The sequence below is a fragment of the Cnephaeus nilssonii genome (assembly GCF_951640355.1).
Source record: "Cnephaeus nilssonii genome assembly, chromosome: 20".
Classification (NCBI taxonomy): domain Eukaryota; kingdom Metazoa; phylum Chordata; class Mammalia; order Chiroptera; family Vespertilionidae; genus Cnephaeus; species Cnephaeus nilssonii.
Genome location: NC_137091.1, coordinates 20,153,569 through 20,179,171, shown reverse-complemented (window position 1 = coordinate 20,179,171; position 25,603 = coordinate 20,153,569). Strand labels below are relative to the sequence as shown.

The following is a 25,603-nucleotide window of genomic DNA, read 5'->3' as shown; positions in this document are numbered from 1 at the left end:
GACCACCATACCGTAAGAGTCAAACCAAAGATCTGGAATATGAGGAAGAAAAAACACCCAACCAGAGAGGCAGAAAGAAAGAAGAATCCAAAAGTGTGAGGATAGCGTAAGGAGCCTCTGGGATGGCTTTAAGCGTACCAATAACCGAATTTTTGGGGTGCCAGAAGAAGAGAGAGAGCAAGATACTGAAAACCTATTTGAAGAAATAATGACAGAAAACTTCCCCCACCTGGTGAAAGAAATAGACTTACAAGTGCAGGAAGTGCACAGAACCCCAAACAAGAGGAATGCAAAGAGGACCACACCAAGACACATCATAATTAAAATGCCAAGGGCAAAAGACAAAGAGAGAATCTTACAAGCAGCAAGAGAAAAGCAGTTAGTTACCTACAAGGGAGCACCCATACGACTGTCAGCTGATTTCTCAACAGAAACTATGCAGGCCAGATGGGAATGGCAAGAAATATTCAAAGTGATGAATAGCAAGAACCTACAACCAAGACTACTCTACCCAGCAAAGTTATCATTCAGAATTGAAGGGCAGATAAAGAGCTTCACAGATAAGAAAAAGCTAAAGGAGTTCATCACCACCAAACCAGTATTATATGAAATGCTGAAAGGTATTCTTTAAAAAGAGGAAAAAGAAGAAAAAGGTAAAGATAAAAATTATGAACAACAAATACATATCTATCAACAAGTGATCCTAAAAATCAAGTGAATTAAAAATCTGAGGAACAGAATAAACTGGTGAACATAATAGAATCAGAGGAATAGAATGGGAGTGGATTGATAATTCTCAGGGGGAAAGGGGTGTCTGTGTGGGGGGTATGGGAAGAGACTGGACAAAAATCATACACCTATGGATAAGGACAACGGGGGGGGGGGGGGGGGAGATATGGGGAGAAAAAAGGAGAAGCAATTGTAATAACCTGAACAATAAAGATTAAAAAAAAAACAAAAAACTAAGTGCACATCTATACAAAACAAGAAATACCAGGTTAAAATGATCTCTCTAAAATGTTTTCAAGTCCTTTAAATCCAAATGGTCAATGGATTATGTTACTCCTGTATTTGTGAACATTTTCTAAAAAGCAAAGACCATAAAAACTCCAAGAATCTGATTATAAACTAAACAAATGTTAAGCATAATAAAAGGTACAGGATAATCAATTATCACTCTGAATATAGACAGTAAAACAAAACCTTTAAATAAAGGATCGATGGGAAATTATTTATAAAGTTAGTCCATGCCCTAACTGGTTTGGCTCAGTGGATAGAGCGTTGGCCTGGGGACTGAAGGGTCCCAGGTTCGATTCCGGTCAAGGGCATGTACCTTGGTTGCGGGCACATCCCCAGTAGGGATGTGCAGGAGGCAGCTGATAGGTGATTCTCTCTCATCAATATTTCAAACTCTCTATCCCTCTCTGTAAAAAAATCAATAAAATATATTTTTTAAAAATAATAAAAAAAAATAAAGTTAGTCCAGACTGCCTCCCAGAACCAGGGCACAGAAACAAAGAATGAAGTTACTTCTAGGCCTTAACCTGGAGATTTATACACACAAATGAATCAGGTCAGTTTCAGCTCCTGACTAAAAATGGCTTAATGCAAAGGTAAGGTGACATGCTAATGAAAATAAAGAGCAAAAAGCTATAGTATACACTGACTCTTCTGACCTGAGCCAAGGAATTCTTACAGATTGTGATTGTACAGTGTGGGGCAAAAGTATGTTTATATGGAAAATAATACAATTAATAAATTGTATTATGTACTCACAACTAGAAACCTATGCTTGCCCCACCCTGTATTGCCAGCTTTTTTTTTAAAAAAAAAAAGAACATATTTTTATTGATTTCAGAGAGGAAGGGGAGACATCAATGATGAGAATCATTGATCGGCTGCCTCCTCCACACCCCCTACCAGGGATCAAGTCCGAAACCCAGGCATGTGCCCTGACAAGAATCAAACTGTGACCTCCTAGTTCAACCCACTGAGCACCAGCCGGGCACAGCTGTCTTGCGGTCTTGTTTTGTTTTAATAGCATCTAAGCGCATTTTATTTCACAGGTACTTAGTAAACAAGCTGTAGTCATTGCAAACATTCACAACTTCCTTCCATTTGAGATAGGCTAGATGTCAAGTGAAAGAGAAATATCAAAGGCCAGATCTTCATTAGTACTCACTTTTCCATCAGTCTCTTTGTCAAAATAAAAACTCATACATTAGGTTGAGGGTCATGGATGGTTACAAATTTTTACCATCCTAATAGGGCAGGGGGTGCCTCTCTGGTTTGTATAGGGAGCCAGCTGTATTGATTTTAATCATGGATTTGGATATGCTGAACCAATGTAAATGATACCTAGTCACAATGACTTTTAGAGTAGAAAACATCCCAGCTGTACTACACAGCAGTGCCCAATCCCTGCTCTCTGCACAAAAATCTACAACCTAGGAATCCAGGAAGAAGGGGAAAAGGGAAGGTAACCAGTGTCACGAAGTAGAAGTTTGGGGATGGGATGGTGTTTACTTACTGTTGGATTTAGAGTAATATGTGGAGCCAGGCCTGCAAGGGAATAGACATTGATGTCATGATAGCTGTACTGTGGCTGTGGTGGAACAGTGGCTGTACAGGTGGTACTAGTAGCTGGTGTTGTAGAAGTTGCTAAAAGTAAAGAGACAAAATAAGAGCTAATAAAAATAGCATGTTTCTTGACTTTACTATAAAATTAGCAGGGCGTGAAGTAGCTTTTATTTCATTAAACTGAATTAGAGGATGGCAGTATAGGAAAATGACAAAGGCCACATCTTCCCTACCCTAAATTATCATAAAAATTCTGTCATTTTAACAGAGATTTGAACCAAGTATGTAAAACTATGTCAGTGCCAGTGCCCATAGCACAGAAATCAGTTAAGAGGTTATGCAGCATTAGCAGGCCTAAACCTTGGATTATTCCGTATTATAGATGTCTATTTTCAACCTAGGCTGTTCCCTGGTTTCACCTGGGAATTTTTAGCTACTGAGGGCTGAGAGAGAGAAAAAAAAAAGCTGGTTTATTCTAACCACACCTCCCAATCATCTCTGTCGCCCCAGCACTTATAATCATCTTGGCCTTCATAAAATAATCCAATCCCCTAGGAGGTCTACCTGGTCTGCTCATTCCTAGATTTGAGGAATAACACAGGCTGTCATGCCACTGAATTCTTTCTGAGACCTCACACAAGATAAATAACCGATTTAATTAAGAATGCCACATGAATTACTCAGATATATTCTAATAGGGCACGACAATGTGTAGACATTGCTAACATTTCCTTAATAATTAGAATGCCCACCAAAAAGTATACAAAAGTTTCAGCAGCACAACGTTCAATAATTATAACTTGCTATATGCATGAAAATGTACCATTTAAGAGAACATTCTGGTAAGTAAAGGGCAGCTAACTATTATACTTACTTGTGGTTGTGATGGGAGGAAGTTCTTCTGGTTGCTTCACATCTTTCTTTGGAGCAGAGAGCTGCTCATCTAAGTTCTTTAGGCGATCTTTATCCTTTAGGAGGTTTCCAGGTTTTAGCTCGTTGATGTCTAATGCAAGGTTCTTGCAGAGGACCTCAATCTCAAACTTCAAGTTTAACTGCATAATTCCAATATTCGATTAGAATTTTTAAAATAAAATTTTAGCTTTATTTATAACAAATGATTTACCGGATTGTTACAATGCCCTTCCCCCAATACTCTACCTCTCCTATAAATTTTAATAACATGGAAACAGAGAATGTTCCAAAGCATTAAGAAGCAACAAATTTACCTTTAAGTCGTGTTCCTGATGTAGCTCAGCTAATACATTCATAATTGCCATTGTCCAGGGGTTGGGTGGCCTAAAAACCTAAAGAAAATCTATTATGTTAAACTGGACCCCACATCACTTCAATTTGTATTATTTAAAATAGTTAAGCATATATATTTATGTGGCTATAAGTATAAATGCTCCCACAAAACCCCTAGCCTTGTATATAAAATTTCAGAAAAACACCAAAACTCAAAGCCACCTATTAGATATTAGTCCTTTAATTTACTTAGCCTCTCACATTAGAAATATAACTTTATCCGAGAAATACTGATTGAACTAGCGCTATTCGTAAGAACTAAGGACATAATTTCTTGACCTTGTGCTGAAATTAACTCTTACAATTTAGCCATTAATAAAATATTAAAATCTACTCACCACGCTACGAATGCTAGACTCTAAAACTTTGGCAACAAAGGGCACCACATAGAGCAATTCTTGCTGTCCTTTAACATAAGCCTCTAGCAGCAAAGATTTTACATCCAAGTCCTAGGGGGGGAGAAATAGTATTTTTAAAAGCTAGGAATATACTTCAAAACTCTTCACAAAGTACACAAAGAAGACTGTGCCAAACTTATCCTCAAAAGAGAAATCAAAGTAATATCTGACTTTTGCCTTACCAAAAAAAGTAGTGACAATCATAACTTACTGGCTTTTGTGCATCCTCATAAATGATGTGGGGTCATGAGCAGGCAATTAGGGATTCAAAACATGGACCAAACTCTTACAAATACCCATTTCTTAAAATAGCCCCAAATAAAGACTTTTAGACATAATATGCTATATGAACATTCTTAAATTTTATATTAACTTTTAGCTGGAACTCACAGTATGTAGGATGGGTTTATTTTTAGCTAGTGTGATCATTCCTAGCCAGTGTCCCAAGTTCTTCAGCAAAGAACGATCTGAAAAATTGGCTGCAGCTTTATCAGAGGTCAAGAGCACCTAAGAGGGGAAAAAAAAAAGCAGGATTAAGAAAGATATGAAAATGGGCTTATGGGGGGAAAAAAACAACTTAAATAAATGTTTGAGAATTCCATTATCCTATGTTAAAAACAAGCCATCAATCATGGACATGGACAACAGTATGGTGATGGGGGAGGAGGGTAAGAAGGAGGTGAAAGAGGGCATAGAGGGGATAAATGGTGATGGGGAAAAAATAATAATAAAAAACCCAAGTCAATAATTATGAAAACATGCCCCCCAAGTAGATCTATTTCATACTATCATAGCCCTATTTTGTGTGTTCAGTGACCTTTTTACCTATTCATGCCTTTCTTTACATTTTATTTTTAATAGGTAATATAACTACATCACACAAAATACAAGTATACACAAGGTTAAAAGTGTGATGTGCCGAAACCGGTTTGGCTCGGTGGATGGAGCGTCGGTCTGCGGACTGAAGGGTCCCAGGTTCGGTTCTGGTCAAGGGCATGTACCTTGGTTGTGGGCACATCCCCAGTGGGGAGTGTGCAGGAGGCAGCTGATCCATGTTTCTCTCTCATTGATGTTTCTAGCTCTCTATCCCTCTCCCTTCCTCTCTGTAAAAAAAAATCAATAATATATATTTAAAAAAAAAAAAAGTGTGATGTATGCTCCCACAGAAAAGTATCTGAAAATGTTAGGTAGCTTGAAGCAGAGACCCAACTGCAATTCAAATGAAAACACTAAAAAAAAAGAAAAAAAGTCGATCCATGCTTCTAAGTCCTTCAAGATGACAGACATATGGAGAAATGTAACCAAGATCACAATCTCTATTGCAAATTGTAGCATTTTCCAGATCGCTGTATATCTCTGGAAACAAGATAACTCTGAAATACAGTATAATATAGCATATACACTTCTTTGCAAATTTCTAGAAAACTCAAATCCATTCCATTGATTTTCTAGTACTTTCTCTCATAAGGGGGACAGAACCATCACATAAATTAAAATTTATAATTTAAAATTCTGTTTGAAAGTATCTTGAGATTTTGCTTTCAAGTGTGGGGAAGTTTTCATATATCCCAACCATTCTTACTATCCTATATAATCCTATGTAGTAAAAGGCTAATATGCAAATCGACTGAAGGGTGGAACGATTGGTCACTATGACACACACTGACCACCAGGGGGCAGACGCTCAATGCAGGAGCTGCCCCCTGGTGGTCAGTGCGCTCCCACAGGAAGAGTGCCGCTCAGCCAGAAGCCCTGAGCCAGGCTCATGGCTGGTGAGTCTCTCTTGCCTCCTCCGCAGCAGCACTAAGGATGTCCGACTGCCAGCTTAGGCCCGCTTCCCGCAGGGAACTGGCCTAAGCCGTCAGTCAGACATCCCCCTAGGGCAGTTATGGCGAACCTATGACACGCGTGTCAGCACTGACACACGCAGCCATTTCTGATGACACGCAGCCGCTGAGGCAGCCGCATGCCGAGGATGAAACATTTGCTGCTCCTAAGGATGAAACATTTACGAAATAATGTTTTTTCCTCAAAGTGACACACTACCCGAGTTATGCTCAGTTTTTTGGCGAAGTTTGACACACCAAGCTCAAAAGGTTGCCCATCACTGCCCTAGGGGGATGTTTTTAACATAGATGGATACTAGTGAATTTCATGCACCGGTCCTCTAGTCAGATAATAAAGGCTAAATATAGTTATGTTCCTTAACTCCATCCAGCAACAGCAGAATGGCAATGTCAGCTGTGCAACAGAAAAGAGCCAGGAATTCTTTTGCACTACAGCGTAACCTAGAATGGGGAGAATTCCCATACACAGGTTTAAATATAGTGCCCACTCCTCAGCTAATGTCCCAAGTTATTCAGCAAAGAATGATCATAGCTGTATGCTGGTTCATGCTGTGTACTCGAAAAGTTATTCCCCCTAAGAAATAAAATACTTGAATTTTATGGAACAAGCATTCACTCGGGAAGAGTTTGACCTTAAAATAAACTGCTGAGAATCCTAAACAGCAGATAGTATACAAACAGGTCTAGAGTTGAGAGATATCTGGCACTTAAGACATAAAAGAAAACATTCACTGCAACACTGTTTCTGTAATAGTGAAAGTTAATAACCTAAATATCCATATACTCACACAATGAATTTCTATTAAGACTATTAAAAAACAAAACAAAGGGACTACAGCTAAGAGCATATTGCAAATATAGGGGGGCAGAGGAGCAAATTAAAAACATTCAGAGGATAAAGAAAAAACATGAATAATGAAAGCAATTCAGAATAGTAGTTACTTCCAAAGTACACATAGTATGTCTAAATTCTTCATGAAATTTAGTTATATATTTGAAACAAATGCTAGAGCAGTTTCATAGACATGTACCAAAAACAGCAACACTCCCCCCCCCTCCAAATTCTGCCTGTACAATCAATTATTTGCATAATCAGAACAGAAAAGAAGTACAAGAACTAACTTACTTTAATATTTCTGTAGGTCTCAGTTAGAACCATCTTATTAAATTCAGGATTCTTCAGTGTGTCAAGGAAGTTTGAATACAGGCTGTGAAAGTTTGGCTCAATACTGACTCTCTTCATAACCAGGTATTGTGAAACCCAAGGCATGAATTCTTCCTTCACTGTTTCCTTTAGTTCTTCAACCTAGCCAACCAATGACACAGAAAATATATAATTAAAAGATGATAAAATACGGTTATGTGTTTTGTTTCTGAGAATAGTACTATAGCATATGGCTCCTTGCAAAATTATGTGCTAAATCAAATCACTATGCTACATCTCTCCCCCACATCAGACAGATGCCATGATATATAGTGTGTTCAATTCCATAAACTGTGGGTTATTAGTACAAACATCTATGGTAGCTTTCAACTTTAAAATTATAAAACATGTAGTCCCTCATCCACTTCTTACCCAACTCTCCATTTGACCAAAATAGGATAAATTACTCATCTACAACCTGCCATTAAAAGACCTAACACCAGAACTATGTTTTCCTGTATTTCCATCTCCAGGAATCATCTGTAAAATTTGATACTTCTTTTCCAAAAAGGATAGTAAAAGCTTTAGTTCCTCCCCACCCCGCAACCCCAACCCAATTATGGTGGGATTTTTAAAAGATAGTACTTGCATATATCGCAAACCCACTTGTTTAGTCTAATCCTACTGGCTAAAAGAGGCATTTCTAAGTATTGTCTTAGCATATAATCTTGCAAGGGAAGCATCATTCCTTATGCTTTTCACAAGGGCTACCTGTTATTAGACTCCTAATAAATGCTCTGAATGGTCTCTGGGAGGAACAGGAGTTGTGACTAGAAGTACAAAAAACCTTCCACCATCATGAGATCATGAAGTTTATTTTAAAATGCCTGTAACTCACTGCAAAACAATACATTTGAAACTAATTCTATTTAACGTCTACAAAACCACACACATTAGTTATATATCCACCTCCCCTTTGTTTTAATTCTATTACCTCTACCTTTAAAGTTAAGTGAGTATATAAAAGGATGCAGAATGTAAACCCCCCAAACTATTAGGGATACCAATAGAGAGCATCTGTAAGTGATATGTAAACTATTACATCATGCTCACCTTTTGTGTCATATTCGACTGTGAGAGATTGTTGAAGATAAAAGCAATTTTCTCTTGGATATTTTCGGGGGGCTCTACAATTCTTTCAGTTTGATCTGTGGCCACAAGCAACGTATCTATATTTGTAGTATTAATAGAAGGCTAAAGAAATAAAGTACATAAACAGATTAAAATGCTTAGTTGACATATCCAGGAAAAAATGTACACAAATTCCTTTAGTATAAAAAGTACACATGGGCCCTAGCCAGTTTGGCTCGGAGGATAGAGCGTCGGCCTGTGGACTCAGAGGTCCCAGGTTTGATTCCGGTCAAGGGCACATGCCCAGGTTGTGGGCTTGGTCCCCAGTAGGAGGTGTGTGGGAGGCAGCCAATTAATAATAATTCCCTCTCATCATTGATGTTTCTCTCTTTCTCTCTCTTCCTCTCTGAAATCAATAAAAATATTTTTTAAAAAGTACACATGGCATATGACTGTGCACTGAAGTTGGCAAGAATATATATTAATTTATTAATAGTGGCTGCCTCTGGGAAATCTGGGTGAGATACAAAGGGAGAAATGCTGGTCTTTTCAACTTTTTTAGTAGGCATGTGTTTTTATCATATTAAATTCATGCTCATTAATGCATATATTACAATATAAATCTTGGAAGAGAAAAAAGATAGACCTACTTACTGGCACATCTTTCTTAAAGCTGACTCCGGTAGGCCTGGTGACTGTAACCGTTTTTGCAACAGTGGTGGTTGTTGAGGTCGTTACCATAGTGCTAACCTGCCCAGCAAGAGGTGCTTTTGTGGGAACCTGGGCCTGAGCCTGGGCCTGAGCCAGTGCAATACTTCCAGGGGTTGTGATAGAGCCCTGCATTTTCACAGGAGGATCTCTAGATTGCTGTCCATACTCGATATACTATAGGGGTAGGAAGAGAAAAACACATTTTAAAAAGAGTTCTTAAAATTTTTTTTTAAATTACACTCTCCTTATTTCTGAGAGGCTAGAAGTCATTAGAGTATTCTTTTGGTTCATCTATTCCCCTTACTCCTTGAACCATATTCTCAAATATATAATATTTATGTGTATATACCAGACTCTGTGGGTAAAATATTAGTATTTATGAAAGAATTAGCCTAGCAAAATAATTTTCAAAAAAGCATCCACAGGCACCTGCATATAAATTTCTTTAAATCCCTATAACATTTATTTAAATTTATGTAATAGACTGATCTTTTTATTGGATGCTGATGAGAAACCTAAGGCCTAAAATACACACTGCATTGAGTTGCCATTCTGTAAAGCTATAACTACAAAACAAAAACACACTACATACTGCCAAGCCGACTAGAAGGTAAGCAATGATACTGGATGGACGTCCCAGGACTCGTTTGGTGGTTCCCTGCTCCCCTTCATTTAGAGGACTGACATAGGGTTCTTGATACTATTTTCAACAATCTATTTCTGGCAAAACAAAAACTACTATCTACATATTTGAAAAGTACAGAAATATGAACAATGACCTCTCCCCCTCCTCTGGCTCTCTTGCTACAGTGGGTACCAGAAACCACTCTTCTGTGTGATCACTTTTATGCCACCTCTCTTGAGCTCCAGTCTTCCAAGATCCATATTCCTGGCTCTTAATTCCAAACACATTTGACTGTGGTAATCTTCTGATCTCACATCCTTGCTTTTCAAAACCGCTGTCCTATACATTTTTCAGTACTATAGTTTTGGCATTCCCACCCAATCTCCTGTGAATAAATACACTCCTGCCTCCCTCTCTCCGTGAATCTCCTAGGTTAAGCCATCACAATAATCCTGCCCTCCTACAAACCAACCCATGGGGATGAGTTTGGCAGATGGGACTAGACTACTGGATTAAATTATAATCCTTCCTATATAATAAAAGCCTAATATGCAAATCAACTGAACGGCAAAACACAGTCGCTATGACGCACACTGACCACCAGGGGACAGATGTTCAATGCAGGAACAGCCCACAGGCCCCAGGCCAGCCTAGGTGGGTGCCAGCAGGGGCCTCCCAATCACCCTGCTGGTCGCCTGACAGATTGGCCCTGATCTCCAGCCAGGCCTAGGGACCCTACCCAGGCATGAATTTCATGCATCGGGCTTCTAGTATAGAAATAATAGTAGGTTCAAATTCTGATCTTTCTGATTCCTTAAAATATAATCTTATAAAGTCATTTACACCTGCTTTGTGTAAAATAAACAATCAAACTTCTTGTGCTCTATGATCTGACTGTGACAAAAGGCAAGACAAAGGTATGAATGTTTACCAGTAAGCCTAAAATCAATCACTAAAACAACAAGTCACGTAAGGTGGCTTAAAATGTATATTCTCTAGGTCCTTTTCCTCAGGGACTGCCTCCTTTTTAAGTACCTCAAAGGAATCGAAGCAGGTGGTAAGAAGGCTGTATTTTAAAGAAATACTGGTCTAAGTCCTATATGAAACAGCTTTGAATCATACTTTAAATCAGATAAACAACTTTACATATTTTTATCCAAGATTCCAATTCCAAATCCTTTTTAAAACCCAACAAAGTTTCTCTTAGTAATATAGTAAAAGTTGTCTATTCTTTGATCATCAGGCTAAAAGACTAGTAAAAGCCTTTTGTTAAATCAAGCAAAACCATTGCTTAGAAAAGATAAAGAATGCATTTTTTCACAATCTACTATTAAGCTGCAAAATAAGCAACAAATAATATGTGTACCTATATTATGCAAATCATTAAGAAATCTTAATACCATTCCTAACATCCGAAATCAAATTAAAATATACAAACCCTCCAACTACTAGAAAGGTTTCAGGTATGAAAGATGCTTACCTCCTGTAAATGATGTGGAAATTGCATAAAGTGACTGATAGAAGCCAAGTGCTGACAATACTGAGGATAGTCCTTCAATCTGCCAACAAAAACATTTATTCACTATTTCATGTAAGTACAGAGGCAGCACAATTAACAAAAATTTTCTTCCCAATGCTAATCTAGGCCATTTCTCTCATTGTGCCTGTGAACTACCTTACTTGAAGAGAATGCCAAAGGGGAGAATACAGAAGTGAAGGGGGGAAATATTTACAAACTTCACCTCCTTTTACATCAGAAAATATGTTTTAAAATGTCATATTTTACTTAAAATTGATTACAATAAGCCACTAAAACTGCTATCTGGAAACAACCTCAAATGTTCATCAACAGGTGAACAGAAAACGATGTGTAGTTGATCCACACAACAGGATAGTAGTCAGCAACAAATAAACCCTACTGAACCATGCAGTAAAATGGATGAATTTCAAAAGTACCATGCTAAGTGCAAGAAGTCAGGCCCATACACATTGTGTTTGGGTCAATTCAAATAACAATCTGAAAAAAACTAGACCAAATCAAATTAGTGGACTTCAATGGGGAAACAAGAGAACTTTCTTGGGGATGATGGATATATTCAGTATCTTGATTGTGAGTTACACAACTGCAAAAAAATTTGTCAAAATTCAAAGAACCGTGCACCTAAAATGGTGACTTTCACTGTGCAAAAAGTATACCTCAATAAACAAACTCCCCCTGTGATTTCATTTTATACTATTCTTACTACTTATTTGATAGGTGTAATTAATTGTTTTCACTTCTTCCTCATCTACTTCAGTCATTAAGATTAGTTAACATATGTATAATAATGAGACTTGGCAAGAATCAGTTGATAAATGACAGTTATTATTCATCCTTATATTTAAAAAAGTAAGTTTCAAAGGAAACCTATCCACTTACCTATTTTTAAATCTATCTAGTGCAGCAATCCCAAAATAATACATTTTGGATCCAAAAGGCTTGCGTAAGGCTTCAAGAACATATCGCAGGGCAAGGCCTAGTGCCATGTAAGTGACCAGTCCTTTTTCAATTATCCCACCAAACAGGCAGGCTGTTATATGTAACTCTTTATCAGGGTACTGGGGGAAAAAACGATATTCTTCAAACAAGTTCCTTAGCATACAATTAAATACTTCTCGTTCCCTCTTTATGGTAGAGTCTTTAAACCTCTGTAGCATTTCTAATACCTGAAAAAGGCAAGACAAAACAATACACACAAAGGAAACTATTATTAAGAGCCTCCCTAAAATGCCCTTAATAGATTAAGCAGAATTATTTCACAATAAACTGAGCTTAAGATAAATGCTAAGATTTTAAACGATGCACAGACATATCAACATACTTTGGGCTGGATTTCTAAAAGCTTTGCAAGGGGCATTTAAGATTTACCTAGACCATAAAGATTTTCATCATCCTAGACACTCACCTCATCAACAGACATGGTTGGATGTGGTGGGTGATTATATATTCTCTGGAAATAGCTGTTTGCTTCATCATCTATCTCTTTACTAAAGTGCTGATTTGCCTCTGGCCACACCTGAGACAAGTCCGCTGTTAGAAACAGAAAAGCAACTAGTGGGCATTTAGGCTCTTACTTCACTCCCCCATAACACACATATAGAGCCAGAGAGACCAATATAGTTTTAATTTTAAGGGGAAAAATAAACTGAAGAAAGTATTAAGTGGTCAAGTTTTAATATTCAGCTGTACTAGATACACATAAAGGATTTTAACAAAACTGCCTTACAACTATGGTTCTATCTTAATATTTTCTTCATCCAGACTTTAATTATACCATGAAGGGCCACTAAGTTCAAATTCACAATGAATTTACCCTTAATACAACCTCACTCGAGGTTAACAAGTCTTAACTACTTCATAATAAAAATCCTATTTAACATATTAAGAATCTCCAATGCATGTGCATGACATACTGATATAAACACAAAGCATGCTACAAAACATTACCATTCAGACAAGCCTTTCACACTAATACTGTCAAATTCTGCCTAGTGAATACTTAGTCCTAACCACAAAAAGGATATTTACAAAGAGGACTTCTCCGACTTTTGGATAAGGAGGCGAAACTTTAAAAAGTGTGGTTTTTTTTACATCATGTATATTATATGGCAATATTTATTTTATTAAATATAATTAAGGTTATATACATGTCATGAAGTGATAACCTTAAAATAAATTAGTTATTTTATAAACTGCCAAGCTAAAATAGAAATATTAAACCCTCCTGGCTGCTCTTGATTAGTTAAAAAACACCACCACCTTGCCCAGCCAGTGTGACTCAAGTGGTTGAGCATCAACCCATGAATCAGGAGGTCATGGTTCGATTTCTGGTCAGGGCACATGCCTGGGTGGCAGGCTCGATTCCAGTAGGGTTGTGCAGGAGGCAGCTAATCAATCTCTTTCATCCTTGATATTTCTCTTTCTCTCTCCCTCTCCCTTCGTCTCTGTGAAAGCAATAAAACAAACAACCAGAAAAAAAAGAAAAAAAAAAAACTTAGGATAAGTATATTAGTCAAATCTAAACATAAGATTTTATTTTCTCTTTATTATTCGTCACACTTTAAGGATAATACCCCTAAGGATGCTAACCCTCACTTTGTTCTGACAATCGAGATCAAAGGTAGAGTGATACATCAAATTTTCATTTTAGTAATTCCAATTTGTGAATTTGCTCCTACTGATCTAAGAAGTACATCAACATATGGCTCCAAATTATCTTAAGTCGATGTTTTTGTCCATAGAACTATAGACAACAAATTGGACATAAAAGTTTATGTTCTTCAGTCACACTTCACAATCACAGACAACACTACCACTTACAAGGTTTCATCTTACTCTGCTGGAATGTAGGCTGGTTCAGTCCAGAGGTGCCCAGTTTCCTCTGTACAAAAGGATCGTTATTCACTGCAGGGAGTCCAAGCGCCCCAGTTCCTATACCAGTCAGGCTGCCTGTGCCAAGACCACCTACTAGAAAGAAGGAAGCAGCCAGAAGTCTTATCATTACTCATGTTCTTGACTTTAATTACATCAAAGATTAAAGTTCTTATTTAAAAAGTAAGGTCTTTGTTAATTATCTTACAATGTCTATTTAATTTTGTAGGAAATCCAAACTACTAAAAGTAGACAAAAACAAACTGCCAAAATTTAGTTAGCATTTAGAATTATTCATTTCTTTATATTCTTGGTAACATTAAAATGCAAAATTTTAACTATACGTTTTCATATGTGATATGAGATATAAGGTAGCCAAAATAAGAACTGACTTGCTTTCCTCAATGATTACAACTGAAGACTTTCATGCTACTAAGTTAGCATGAGTCAGGACTTCTTTATTTCCCACAACTCTAGCAAACAAAATTATTCTAATAACTAGGACTTTGCTAAGGCCTTCCTAGAATAAATTTGCTTTAAATGAAAGAACAATCAGGGCTAGAACCATATAGCAGCAGTGTTAACTAGGTTACAGAGTCATTACATTTCAGTCCTTAGGTTTTAATAATACTCTAAACTTATAGTCTGAAAGATAAAAGGTGAAGACAGCTGAGAAGAAACAAGTGGGTCTAAGAAAGGGGGAAAAAATGTAACCTATACTTCAATATAAAGTTATAAGCCAAAGAATTTTAAAAGCTTGAAAAAGTTGTAGAATCTTCTAATAATAAAAGCGTAATATGTTAATTAGACCGGAAGGGAAACCTGGGTCCCGGGTGCCAGAGGGAAGCTGGTGCCGGTAGCCGAGGGAAGGAAGACCTACTCTTGCACGAATTTCATGCATCAGGCCTCTAGTTTACTATAATTTTCAAGTTAGGTTAAGTAAAAGAAAGCAGAACATACACCTGAATCTGATGTGTGAAATATTTTCTACCTTGATTAAGCCAACCTTGAGTAATTCATAAAGCTGTGAGTTCTTAATCTAAGCCTAAGTCCTTTAAAATGTGTGATTAACACATTTGTCACTGTTTATACTATCATTTGGTAATACAGAATCCTCACTGAATTCAACTAACTTTACAACTGAAACGTATTAATTATAATTTAAATGAATTAATATTATAATAGTACTAGAGGCCCAGTGCACGAAATTCGTGAATTTGGGGGGGGGGGGGGGGAGTCCATCAGCCCAGCCTGCACCCTCTCCAATCTGGGACCCCTCGCAGGATGTCCCACAGGGATCGGGCCTAAACCAGCAGTCAGACATCCCTCTCACACTGGCTCCTAACCACTTGCCTGCCTGATTGCCCCTAACCACTCTGCCTGCCAGCCTTCTAACCGCTCCCCTGGCAGCCTGATTGCCGCCTAACTGCTCCCCTGCCAGCCCGATCACCCACCCACCCCCACAAACTGCCTTCCCCTGCGGGACTGAGGGAACTGGAGGACTGAGGCTGGATGAGGCGGGGCTGAGGGGACTGGATGCCACCATCTTGTGAGGGTGTGGCAGTCAATGAGCATATTCCTTCTTTATTGGCTGTGGGCACCACCATCTTGTGAGGGCGTGGTGGTCAATTAGCATATTCCCTCTTTATTAGATAGGCTGTTTTTCTCTTCCCAACTATGGGTGTTGAAGCCAACTTTTATAATTTAATTTAAGCAGTTTTCCTTATCACAAGTCACTCCAAACCCTTACCACAAACTAAGGTACAGTGAATATTATAGATACCCTGCGTCCTCACCCACCCCCTTACCTGGAAGCTGTGATGAAAGTCCTCCAATACCACTGAATGCAGTTGTTTGATTTGGAGTAGAAAGGGGTGGAAATGCTTTTGCTGGTGACTGAGGGGTACTGAATGCAGAACCCAAATTTGGAGGAAAACCCTGCATACTCTGAGTGTGAGGGGCAGCTGAACCACCTATACTAAGAGATGCCATTCCAGCAAGAGGGTCAATCTAAAGAAAAACATTATAAAAATATATTAATGATAAATATATGACACAAGTAAAGCAATCTTTAGCAACAGCTCTTTGTATGCTTAATAAGTAAACTACAAAACTTCCCACACAATTGTGATGATACTTGAATCCCAAATCAAGTATGCGGGTCTTTTTTCTTACTATTACAGATGGAATACATTAAAAGAGTAAGCCCCTGTCAAAATACCAAAGCCGCCGAAACCGGTTTGGCTCAGTGGATAGAGCGTCGGCCTGCGGACTCAAGGGTCCCAGGTTCGATTCCGGTCAAGGGCATGTACCTTGGTTGCGGCACATCCCCAGTAGGGAGTGTGCAAGGGGCAGCTGATCGATGTTTCTAACTCTCTATCCCTCCCTCTTCCTCTCTGTAAAAAATCAATAAAATATATATATTTTTAAAAAATGAGATTTTCTTAAAAAACAAAATACCCAAGCCATAATATGAGGGCTACAAAACTTCAAAAACCTTTAAGATGAACTGCCCTGTAGTTGTAATACTAAGTAAGCATTTAGTAGTGACACAGGACAGTTATTACATTAAGTCCTTTCCAATAAGCCCCTTTAAAACAAAAAGAATTTCTCTAACATATTTAACTTGCAACACAATAAAAGCATTAGAAAGCAGAAATCATCCAGTCAAAACAAGCAAATCTAGTCAAAATTTGAAAATCTTGGGGGTTGGAAACAATTAGCTCTAGTTTAATTTTAAAACACAAACAAAATAACAAAAACAAGGTATGCTATTCACCAATATTTTAAAAAATATTTTATAGCTGCACTTCCAAGCTTCTTAGTTTGTGGCATTATTTCAGATCTTCATGACTACAGAAAATGATACACTAAATGCCTTTCAGAAAATGGCCACTGAAGAATCACTAAATGTTCTTCCTTTTCTTAAACCCCATTCTGCCATTCAATGCAGCTGAAAATAGAAGCGGAATGTGTTGCTCCCAGAGAGAAGGGGGTGGTTGGTGTCAGGGAGTAACTTAAATGTACCTTGTTTTTAAAAGAGCAGTTCAGTTGAGAGCTGAAGAGCCCCAGTTATAACAAGTCCTTATGCTCTAGCACTGTTGCTTGGCCCGAGAAGCTACAAACAAGACACATCAGGTTCAAAGGCAGTGCTTATTTCTCAAGTCTAAGTTATTCTTATTTTAAAAAGAAGCCCTTATCATTTACCTACATAAGTTACTTTGTATCTTTCCTCTCAGAGTCACGTCCTATTTCATGATCAAAATATATTCCAGAATATAATGCCTATTTCTGGACCTCCTTTAAAATGTAGTGTATGCTAGACATGCAGTTATCTAAAATGTGATAAAATTCAATTTTTCCTTTGAGTAGATTGTTAATGACAATGTAGAAGTTTATTCTGTTCCAAGTCTACAAACACAAATGCGGATATACCAATTGTAGATTCCTTTACCTGAACAGGAGAAATGGCATCTAAGCTGCTAGCACTGGGAGGGCGTCCTTTTGGCATAACTCCAGGTGGCGGTTGTCTGGCCTTATTCATGACATTGCTGCAATTGGCTACCATGGTGAGGATGGTTTCTGATAATTCCTGAGAAACACTCCTAAAGAGAAAAGAAAGTAAAAAAGAGCACCTGTTATTCCCCAGAACACCTAAATGACCAGATCTGATTTTCTAATGAAAAAAACTTGCTAGAACACTTGGTTAAATTTCCACTACATCTTATGTCTTTCCACCTGTCATTTATCACTAGGATTTTCTAACAATTGGCTTTCTCTTGCAAGTCTTTTTTACATCTCTGAAACTAAACCTTGTTAGACATATTTAACATGATCAAAAGATTCGGTCAACACAATCATTATCAAAATACCAATGGGCTTCTTTCCAATTTCTTTGCAAAAGTTGACAAGCTGATCCTAAAACACATAGGAAAGAACAAGGGGCCCAAAATAGTCAAAACAATTTTTTAAAAGAACAAAGTTGGAAGAATCATACATCCCAAGTTCAAAAATTACTAAAAAGCTATAGTAATCAAGACTGTGATATTGGCATAAGGATAGACATATAGTTCAAGGGAATTCAAATAAGAATCCAGAAATAAACATATATATTACAGGCCAACTGATTTTCTTTTTTTTTCTTTTTTTAAGACAATTCAAAAGGGAAAGACCAGCCCTAGCCTGTTTTGCTCAGTGATAGAGCGCTGACAGGCAGACTGAAGGGTTCCAGGCTTGATCCCCAGTAAAGGGCAGGCAGGAGGCAGCCAATCAATGATTCTCTCTCATCACTGATGATTCTCTTTCTCTCCCTCTCACCCTTCCTCTCTGAAATCAATAAGAATATTTTTTTAAAAAGGGAAAGACCAGCTTTTTCAACATATGGTATTGTGACAAATAAATATTCACATGTAAAACAATGTAACTGGAACCCTAGTACACACCATATATGAAAAAAAAATGGAGTATGTATTTTATGTAGTACAGTACTTTAAATTTTAAAATTATTTGATTACCTGAAATGCTGTTTCTTTTAATCATTCAACCTTTCTTCCCAAATCAACAATTACCCATATAATCCAATCCCAAAATTAAATGGTCATTTACAAGCACGCTCTTCTTACCCTGCACAAGCTTGTAAACAGGCCAACATTGTCGCCAGAGTTTCCGGAGGAAGTTGAGCACTTTTGGGCTGATCTTTCTCTGGGGCAAGTCCACCCAAAATAGAAGGACACCGCCTCTTTAAAAAAGTCATGCATGCCTGGATAAAAGGCTCCTGAGAAAGAGAAAAACCTTTCAGTGTATTTGAAAGTGAACTCAATTACTTTCAGATTAAAAATAAATTGATTTCAGAATAAAGACCAAGCACTTTAACTAAAATCCAGAATAACATCTTAATTGCCATTTAAATAATTATTTTTCTTCAGCTATTTTAGCCATCGATATTTAAAATTAGTAACAAATGGACAAATCCTTACTCCATGCTCTCGAATTTTATCTGTGAGCCACTTATCAAGTTTGAGGTATTCACGACGTGAAGCAAGTGCAGCAAGGTCAATAACAAAGGCAAATGGAGTACCATTTAGCAGCATTGACAAGGCCTAAAGAAAAGAATATTAGAAACTATAAGTCAAACAGTTAATTTTCTACCTCTCTGTCCTATTTTCTGTTGCCTGCTTTTATTTTCACAAACAAATCTAAATAAAACATACTAACATTTTCTTAGCCATAGTTTTAAATAGGTTAATCCCACAATAGTAACATTAGTCCCTACTTAAAATAAGGTGAACATTTCAACCTGACTTTACCTTCAAAATAAGCTTTACCCTATGCTTTTTTAAATAACTAAATCTAAAGCAGACCACCACCAAAAGAATGAAAAATAACCCTAACCCAGTTTAAAAAATCTAAACTCAGGCTTATTTGAACCTTAGCAGAACTATAACAACTAATACTATGTCCCTAGTTATCAAAAGACATCAAGAGTCAGACTATTTCTCAAAAGGTCCTATCAATGCTAATGAAATCTGCAAAAGGGTTGAAACCCAAACACTTTTCAAAAAATTGTATCTCCCAGATTACATCTGAAAAGAAGTCAATTATGACTTCCTTTAAAATAAAATAGATTTGCAAGTATCATTGAAAGACTAAACAAAATTCAATCCAATATAAATTAATTTTGCCACTTAAATTAGGCAGTTTCACATTACAACTACTCTGCTACCCAGCTGGCACGGTACAGCAACTGAGCATCGACTTATGAACCAGGATTGTCATGGTTCAATTCCCAGTCAGGGCACATGCCCTGGTTGTGGGCTCAATCCCCAGTATGGGAGGCAGCCGATCAATGATTCTCTCTCATCATTGATGTTTCTCTCTCTCTCCCTTCCTCTCTGAAATCAATTAAAATATATTTAAAAAACAAAAACCACCACTCTGGCTTCCAATCCCTTTCTACTTTACAAGACAAAATTTGTATCTCAGCTCAGCTCACTCTAGCTAAAAGCTAGTTACATATGAATTCTTCATAAGGCATATGTTACATAAAAATATTAATTTTTATAATTAATAAATAAAAGTGTTATTCTGTCCCTCCAAGCTCACCTTCAAGTCCTGGGCCACATCAAGTATTCGAGACAATTTGGCCTGGTCATACTGCTCTCCTCGCATGTACCATTCTGCCATTGCATGCATGATAAGTTGGCGGATAGAGGGAGACTGTCCCTAAGGAAAGAAAAGGAGGGTTAAATAGCAATCCTGCAGAACATTGACAGGCACTATTCCAAATGCCCAGCTAAGATTGACAATTTCTCACACTGAACATCATCCAATGAAGAAATGTTCATGTCTCACCTGCCCATGCCATGCATAGTGCAAAATAATAGCTGAGTTAGGATGGTTTCCAAGGAAAATTGGCATCAGAGTAGAGATGAGTTCATGGCGCAAGGTGTGCCAGGAGCTGTTGATTTGTAGTAAGGCCATTACCAGCATGTCTGGACAGTGTTTGATAGGGAAGCTGAAGAGCTGTTTGACTTGCTCATATTGTCCCACCTCTGCGAGCCTCAGTAGAGATTCAATCAAATCCAAGCTCTTCCTAACAAAAATGGAAGTAAAATACTCCATCAATGAAAATCTATATATACATTATTCACTTTACAAATAAGTGATACCAGCTATCAGGATAAAACCAAGTTGTTGTCATCATTTAATATTTAAAAAATGTTTAAATTGGTGCTATTCACCTGAAAAATATATGCTGCTATGCTATTAGACTAATTTCAAAGGCAATCCAAATTAACAATGACACATTATGAAGTAGATGCCTTTGGGGACCAATCCAGCCCACCTACTCCCTTCATACAGCCATTTGTGGATCTCAACTTTCACCACCCTTACCTCACATCCCCAAAGAGAAGTGATTTGAATTCCATGAGAAACCTACTAGGCCAGAAGCAGATTCTCCCTCAGAAACTTGGAATTGGAACTCAGAGAAAATAGCTACTTTTGCTGAAAATATTAGATTTGATGGGTTGGCCTTCTTGAGCTACTCTTAATAGAAAGCAAATCTACAGACAAGACAGGGATCTAACACTAAGGGAGATTTACAAATCTCCTTCCAATATTTAATAGTTTCAGAAAATATCTAATGGCAGCCCTTACAAGAGATGTAACTATCTCCTGATACAAAACTAAAAGTAGATTTATCACCCTCTATAAAAATTTAAGATAACTAGGCTCATTAAAAATACTGTTACAATGAAACCTTTTAACTATGTAGTTGCTCACTACTAATTTTATTTTTCAAAAAAGTAGAAGTAACCCTTTCAAGAGAAGTGAGATGATTACTTACCACGTGGCAATTTCTCGATTGTCATCCTCCGGTGGTGCTTTCAGAATATCAATGACAACAGTATGACAGGGATAGTCAGCAAAACAGAAGATCTCTGGATTTATAAGGGAATGCTGAATAAAGGAGAGCTGGAACAAGAGAAAAACGTCCTTAACCACCATAAATAACAGTGAACGCTTATAAAAATCTGAAACATTTATTAGACTACCTTTAATCATAAGGGTACTAGAATGACAATTTCCCTTTAAAATCTAAATTATTTTCTCTTTCAAAATCACAGACCATTCAGACAGATGAAAGCTGCAGGATGAAATGGCCTTGGAGATAAACATCATTAACAGTTTTGATTGCTAAACTTCAACTCAGTATAAAATACTAAACTAAGATAGTGTTCCTTCAAATTTATGAGTCTCTGCTTTTCTGAGCCATGCAAAATTCCACTTAAAAAAAATAGTTTAACCAATGGATAGATGGCACTATATAAGAAATGTCATTTCCCAGTACACCAAGGTTGAGGGTTCAATCCCTGGTCAGCTGGAGAGTATCATGTTAAGTAAAATGAGTCATTCAGAGAAAGATAAGTATCACATGATCTCACTCACACGTGGAATCTAAGTAACAAAATAAACTGATAAACGGAGTGTATCCAGAGAGATGGAAGCATGGAACAGAGTGTGGAATCTCGGAGGGTGGGTGGGTGGCAGATAATCAACCAAGAACCTTGTATGCATATATGCATGGCCTGTGGACACAGACAATGGGGCAGGGCAGTGAGGGCCTGGGTCAGGCTGGAGGGGGTCAATGGGGGAAAAAGGTAGAAATATGTAATACTTTCAACAATAAATATTTAAAAAGAATCCCCAGTCAAGAAACATACAAGAATCAACCAACCAATGGCCCCATCCGGTGTGGTTCAGTGATTTTCAACCTAAATCAGAAGGTCATGGTTGGATTCCTGGTCAGAGCACATGTTGGGGGTACAGGGCTCAATCCCCAGTAGGGGGCATGCAGGAGGCAGCCGATCAATGATTCTCATCATTGATGTTTCTATCTCTCTCTTTCTCCTTTCCTCTCTGAAATAAAATGTAAATATAGAAGAATCAACCAATGAATGCATAAATAAGGGGAACAAATCAATGTCTCTGTCTCTCTCCTCACTCCCTCTCGCTCTAAAAAATCAATAAATTAAAAAAAGAAATACGTCATTACTTTGTTCCCCTTCTATAGCTAAACACCATTCATTTACCTGGCCTTCTGCGTTTTTCCAAGGTCTATATATGAGGTCTACTGGGAACACGTCCATACCCAATCCCCTTTGAATGCCATAAACCACATTATGAAGTCCTTTACTGTCACGAATTTGAAATCCAGGATGATCCAGTTCATAAGTTACTTCCTTAAAATTCAAAGCCGGGTTCTAAATAGAAAAAAATTTCAAATTTGAATGAACAAAAGTGTACATATTGCATATTTAATGCTTTACCCAAAAAGCCAAATTGAATCTGAAGTTCAATCAAGATGTTCCAATTATAAACTCAAAATCATCTAAATCTGTCTGGCATTTCCAATGAGAATTAGAAAGGTAAATTCTTAATATTTAAACTAAACTGTCTCTACTAGCAGGGTACTCTAACCACTCAGTTCATGACATACTTCTGACCATGTGAGTACACAAATGGAACTCTCTTCCCCTACTTAAGTCCAATGAACACGCCCATCCCAGTATGGCAAATAAGTAACCCTTCACTCAATGTCTCCTCTTTATATCAAGATTCTACTACCATTCTTCATTAACTAAGGATTTCCCCCTAAAAGCCTACCAATGTGTGCATCAGGAAAAGTCTAGATTATTTATATCAAAATGACATAAAATTATGTTAAAAAATGTTCTATGAAAAGGAATTCAAAAAAAGCTTGAGACTCCTTAAAGAAACACAAAGGAAACAAGTGTATAGAACATAATTTACCAAACACTCTGCACAAAGTACTAAGTATATTTTATGCTTGAAAGAAAAAAGGCTATGCACATTTTGTATTTAAAATATCCAATTAAAGCATCACAGTCCGTTTAATTTTGCCCTAAAATGATTCCTGTTAAGCCATGAAAACTTTTTTCCTTTTTCTATTTTATTTCATCCCATGCACCAAGAGGTCATGGGTTCAATTCCTGATCAGGGTACATGACGGGGTTGCGGCCTTGATCCCCAGTAGGGGATGTGCAGGAAGCAGCTGATCAATGTTAATGTTTCTCATTGATGTTTCTATCTCTTGATGTTTCTAACTTCCTCTCTCTAAAAATCAATAAAAACCTTTTTTTTTTTTAAGTTTTATAAAATACATTGCTGCACTCATTCAGCTTGGCATTTTATTAATTAAAATTTACTTTCTGTGGGCTACATCATACTAACAGCATAAATGTAAAATCATTACATGTATTTACCAGCTCTTTGAGAACATCAATCAAGACTTCTACATTCCATGTATGTGCCTGTGCGCCATCACTTTTATCTTTTCCATCACTCCAGATCCCACTGCCAGGAGCAGAGATACTCTGTCGAAGTAAAGTTTGAATTAAATAAACCCAACTACTTAATGTGCTCAGCTCTGATTAGCAGAATAACCAATCATAATGTAATTTAATAAATGGGGAAGGGAAAGGGTACACTTCATTCATGTTGTAAAATTGCTGATCTCTACACTTACCTGCAATGGAATTCCATCTGTTAATCCTGAATGAGTTCGAGCCATCATTCCCAAAACCCTTGCTACCTGGCCAGCTGTAACCTCCAGAACACCAAACTGCATGATTATATTGCGACATTCTTCAATACTGAAACAGAAATTAAACTTCAGAAAACACTACCACCATCAATATCAAGGCTAAGAAATGCTAACATAAAATGAGCCCTTGAGTGAAATCCCTAGTTTTACCGATATAGGCAGAGTATAACATTTCATTTCTTATTACTTTTAATATAGGTGTGAGAGGGAAGAGAGGGAGAGAGGGAGGAAGGGAGGAGGAGAGGGGGAGAGAGGAAGAGAGGGAGAGGAGAGAGGAAAACATCTATGTTGAGAGCAAAACATCGACTGGTTGCCTTTCATATGTGCACGGACCGGGATCAAACCCACAACCCAGATATGTGCCATCACCAGTAATTGAACAAGCAACCCTTCGGTGCACAAATAACTGAGCCACTCCAGCTGGGCTGAATAAGTTCCTCTTTAAAATACTGATATTCACCCTAGCCCCGTGGTTGGCAAATTGCGGCTTTTGAGCCACATGCAGCTCTTTGGCCCCTTGAGTGTGGCTCGTCCACAAAATACCACGGCCTGGGCGAGTCTATTTTGAAGTGGCATTAGAAGAAGTTGAAAAAATTTGGCTCTCAAAAGAAATTTCAATCGTTGTACTGTTGATATTTGGCTCTGTTGACTAATGAGTTTGCCGACCCCTTCCCTAGCCGGTTTGGCTCAGTGGATAGAGCGTTGGCCTGCGGACCAAGGGCACGTACCTTGGTTGTAGGCTCCTACCTGGTCGGGGCTTGCTCAGGAGACAACCAATCGATGTCTCTCTCTCACATCGATGTTTCTCTCTGTCTTTCCCTCTCTCTTCCACTCTCCCTAAAAATCAATAGAAAAATATTCCTGGGCGAGGATTAGCAAAAAAAAAAAAAAAAATACTCATATTCGAGGTAAGTTTAATTGTTCTGATACAGGCGTCCTCAAACTACGGCCCGCGGGCCACATGCGGTTGTTTTTGCCATTTTGTTTTTTTACTTCAAAATATGTGCAGTGTGCATAGGAATTTGTTCATAGTTTTTTTTAAACTATAGTCCGGCCCTCCAACGGTCTGAGGGACAGTGAACTGGCCCCCTGTTTAAAAAGTTTGAGGACCCCTGTTCTGGTATGTATAAAGCCTTAAAATACATCCTAACTTTTCACTTTGCATCTTGAAGTTTAATTAAACAGAAATTTCATGCCAGGCACATACAAACACACCACAAATATACTTTCAAAATATACTGGAAATGTGGTTTATATGAGTTTTAAAAACATTATAAAAATTACATGTAAAGTCAAATCAAAGTACACTAATGCCCTTAATA

The 25,603-nt window shown here is 37.7% G+C and overlaps 1 protein-coding gene across 6 annotated transcripts in view; it reads right to left on the bottom strand.

Moving 5' to 3' along the window:
- The window catches only part of CNOT1 (CCR4-NOT transcription complex subunit 1), a 71,669-nt gene that overhangs the window by 22,288 nt on the left and 23,778 nt on the right, over positions 1 to 25,603 (bottom strand). For 2 of the 6 annotated variants that reach the window (XM_079800268.1, XM_079800271.1), the window contains exons 9-30: positions 24,204 to 24,330; positions 23,941 to 24,051; positions 22,747 to 22,917; positions 21,501 to 21,628; positions 20,504 to 20,744; positions 20,255 to 20,374; positions 19,129 to 19,251; positions 18,775 to 18,926; positions 17,607 to 17,757; positions 15,961 to 16,162; positions 14,117 to 14,248; positions 12,687 to 12,811; positions 12,161 to 12,447; positions 11,222 to 11,300; positions 9,060 to 9,290; positions 8,388 to 8,528; positions 7,257 to 7,436; positions 4,674 to 4,790; positions 4,224 to 4,334; positions 3,807 to 3,884; positions 3,455 to 3,632; positions 2,531 to 2,661 (exon numbers count right to left, since the gene is read on the bottom strand). In XM_079800268.1, the coding sequence (XP_079656394.1) occupies positions 2,531 to 2,661; positions 3,455 to 3,632; positions 3,807 to 3,884; positions 4,224 to 4,334; positions 4,674 to 4,790; positions 7,257 to 7,436; positions 8,388 to 8,528; positions 9,060 to 9,290; positions 11,222 to 11,300; positions 12,161 to 12,447; positions 12,687 to 12,811; positions 14,117 to 14,248; positions 15,961 to 16,162; positions 17,607 to 17,757; positions 18,775 to 18,926; positions 19,129 to 19,251; positions 20,255 to 20,374; positions 20,504 to 20,744; positions 21,501 to 21,628; positions 22,747 to 22,917; positions 23,941 to 24,051; positions 24,204 to 24,330 (3,316 nt within the window). Of the gene's footprint in view, positions 1 to 2,530; positions 2,662 to 3,454; positions 3,633 to 3,806; positions 3,885 to 4,223; positions 4,335 to 4,673; positions 4,791 to 7,256; positions 7,437 to 8,387; positions 8,529 to 9,059; positions 9,291 to 11,221; positions 11,301 to 12,160; positions 12,448 to 12,686; positions 12,812 to 14,101; positions 14,249 to 15,960; positions 16,163 to 17,606; positions 17,758 to 18,774; positions 18,927 to 19,128; positions 19,252 to 20,254; positions 20,375 to 20,503; positions 20,745 to 21,500; positions 21,629 to 22,746; positions 22,918 to 23,940; positions 24,052 to 24,203; positions 24,331 to 25,603 lie in introns of all 6 variants that reach the window. The other 4 variants (XM_079800266.1, XM_079800270.1, XM_079800267.1 and 1 more) reach the window with 3 other exon arrangements.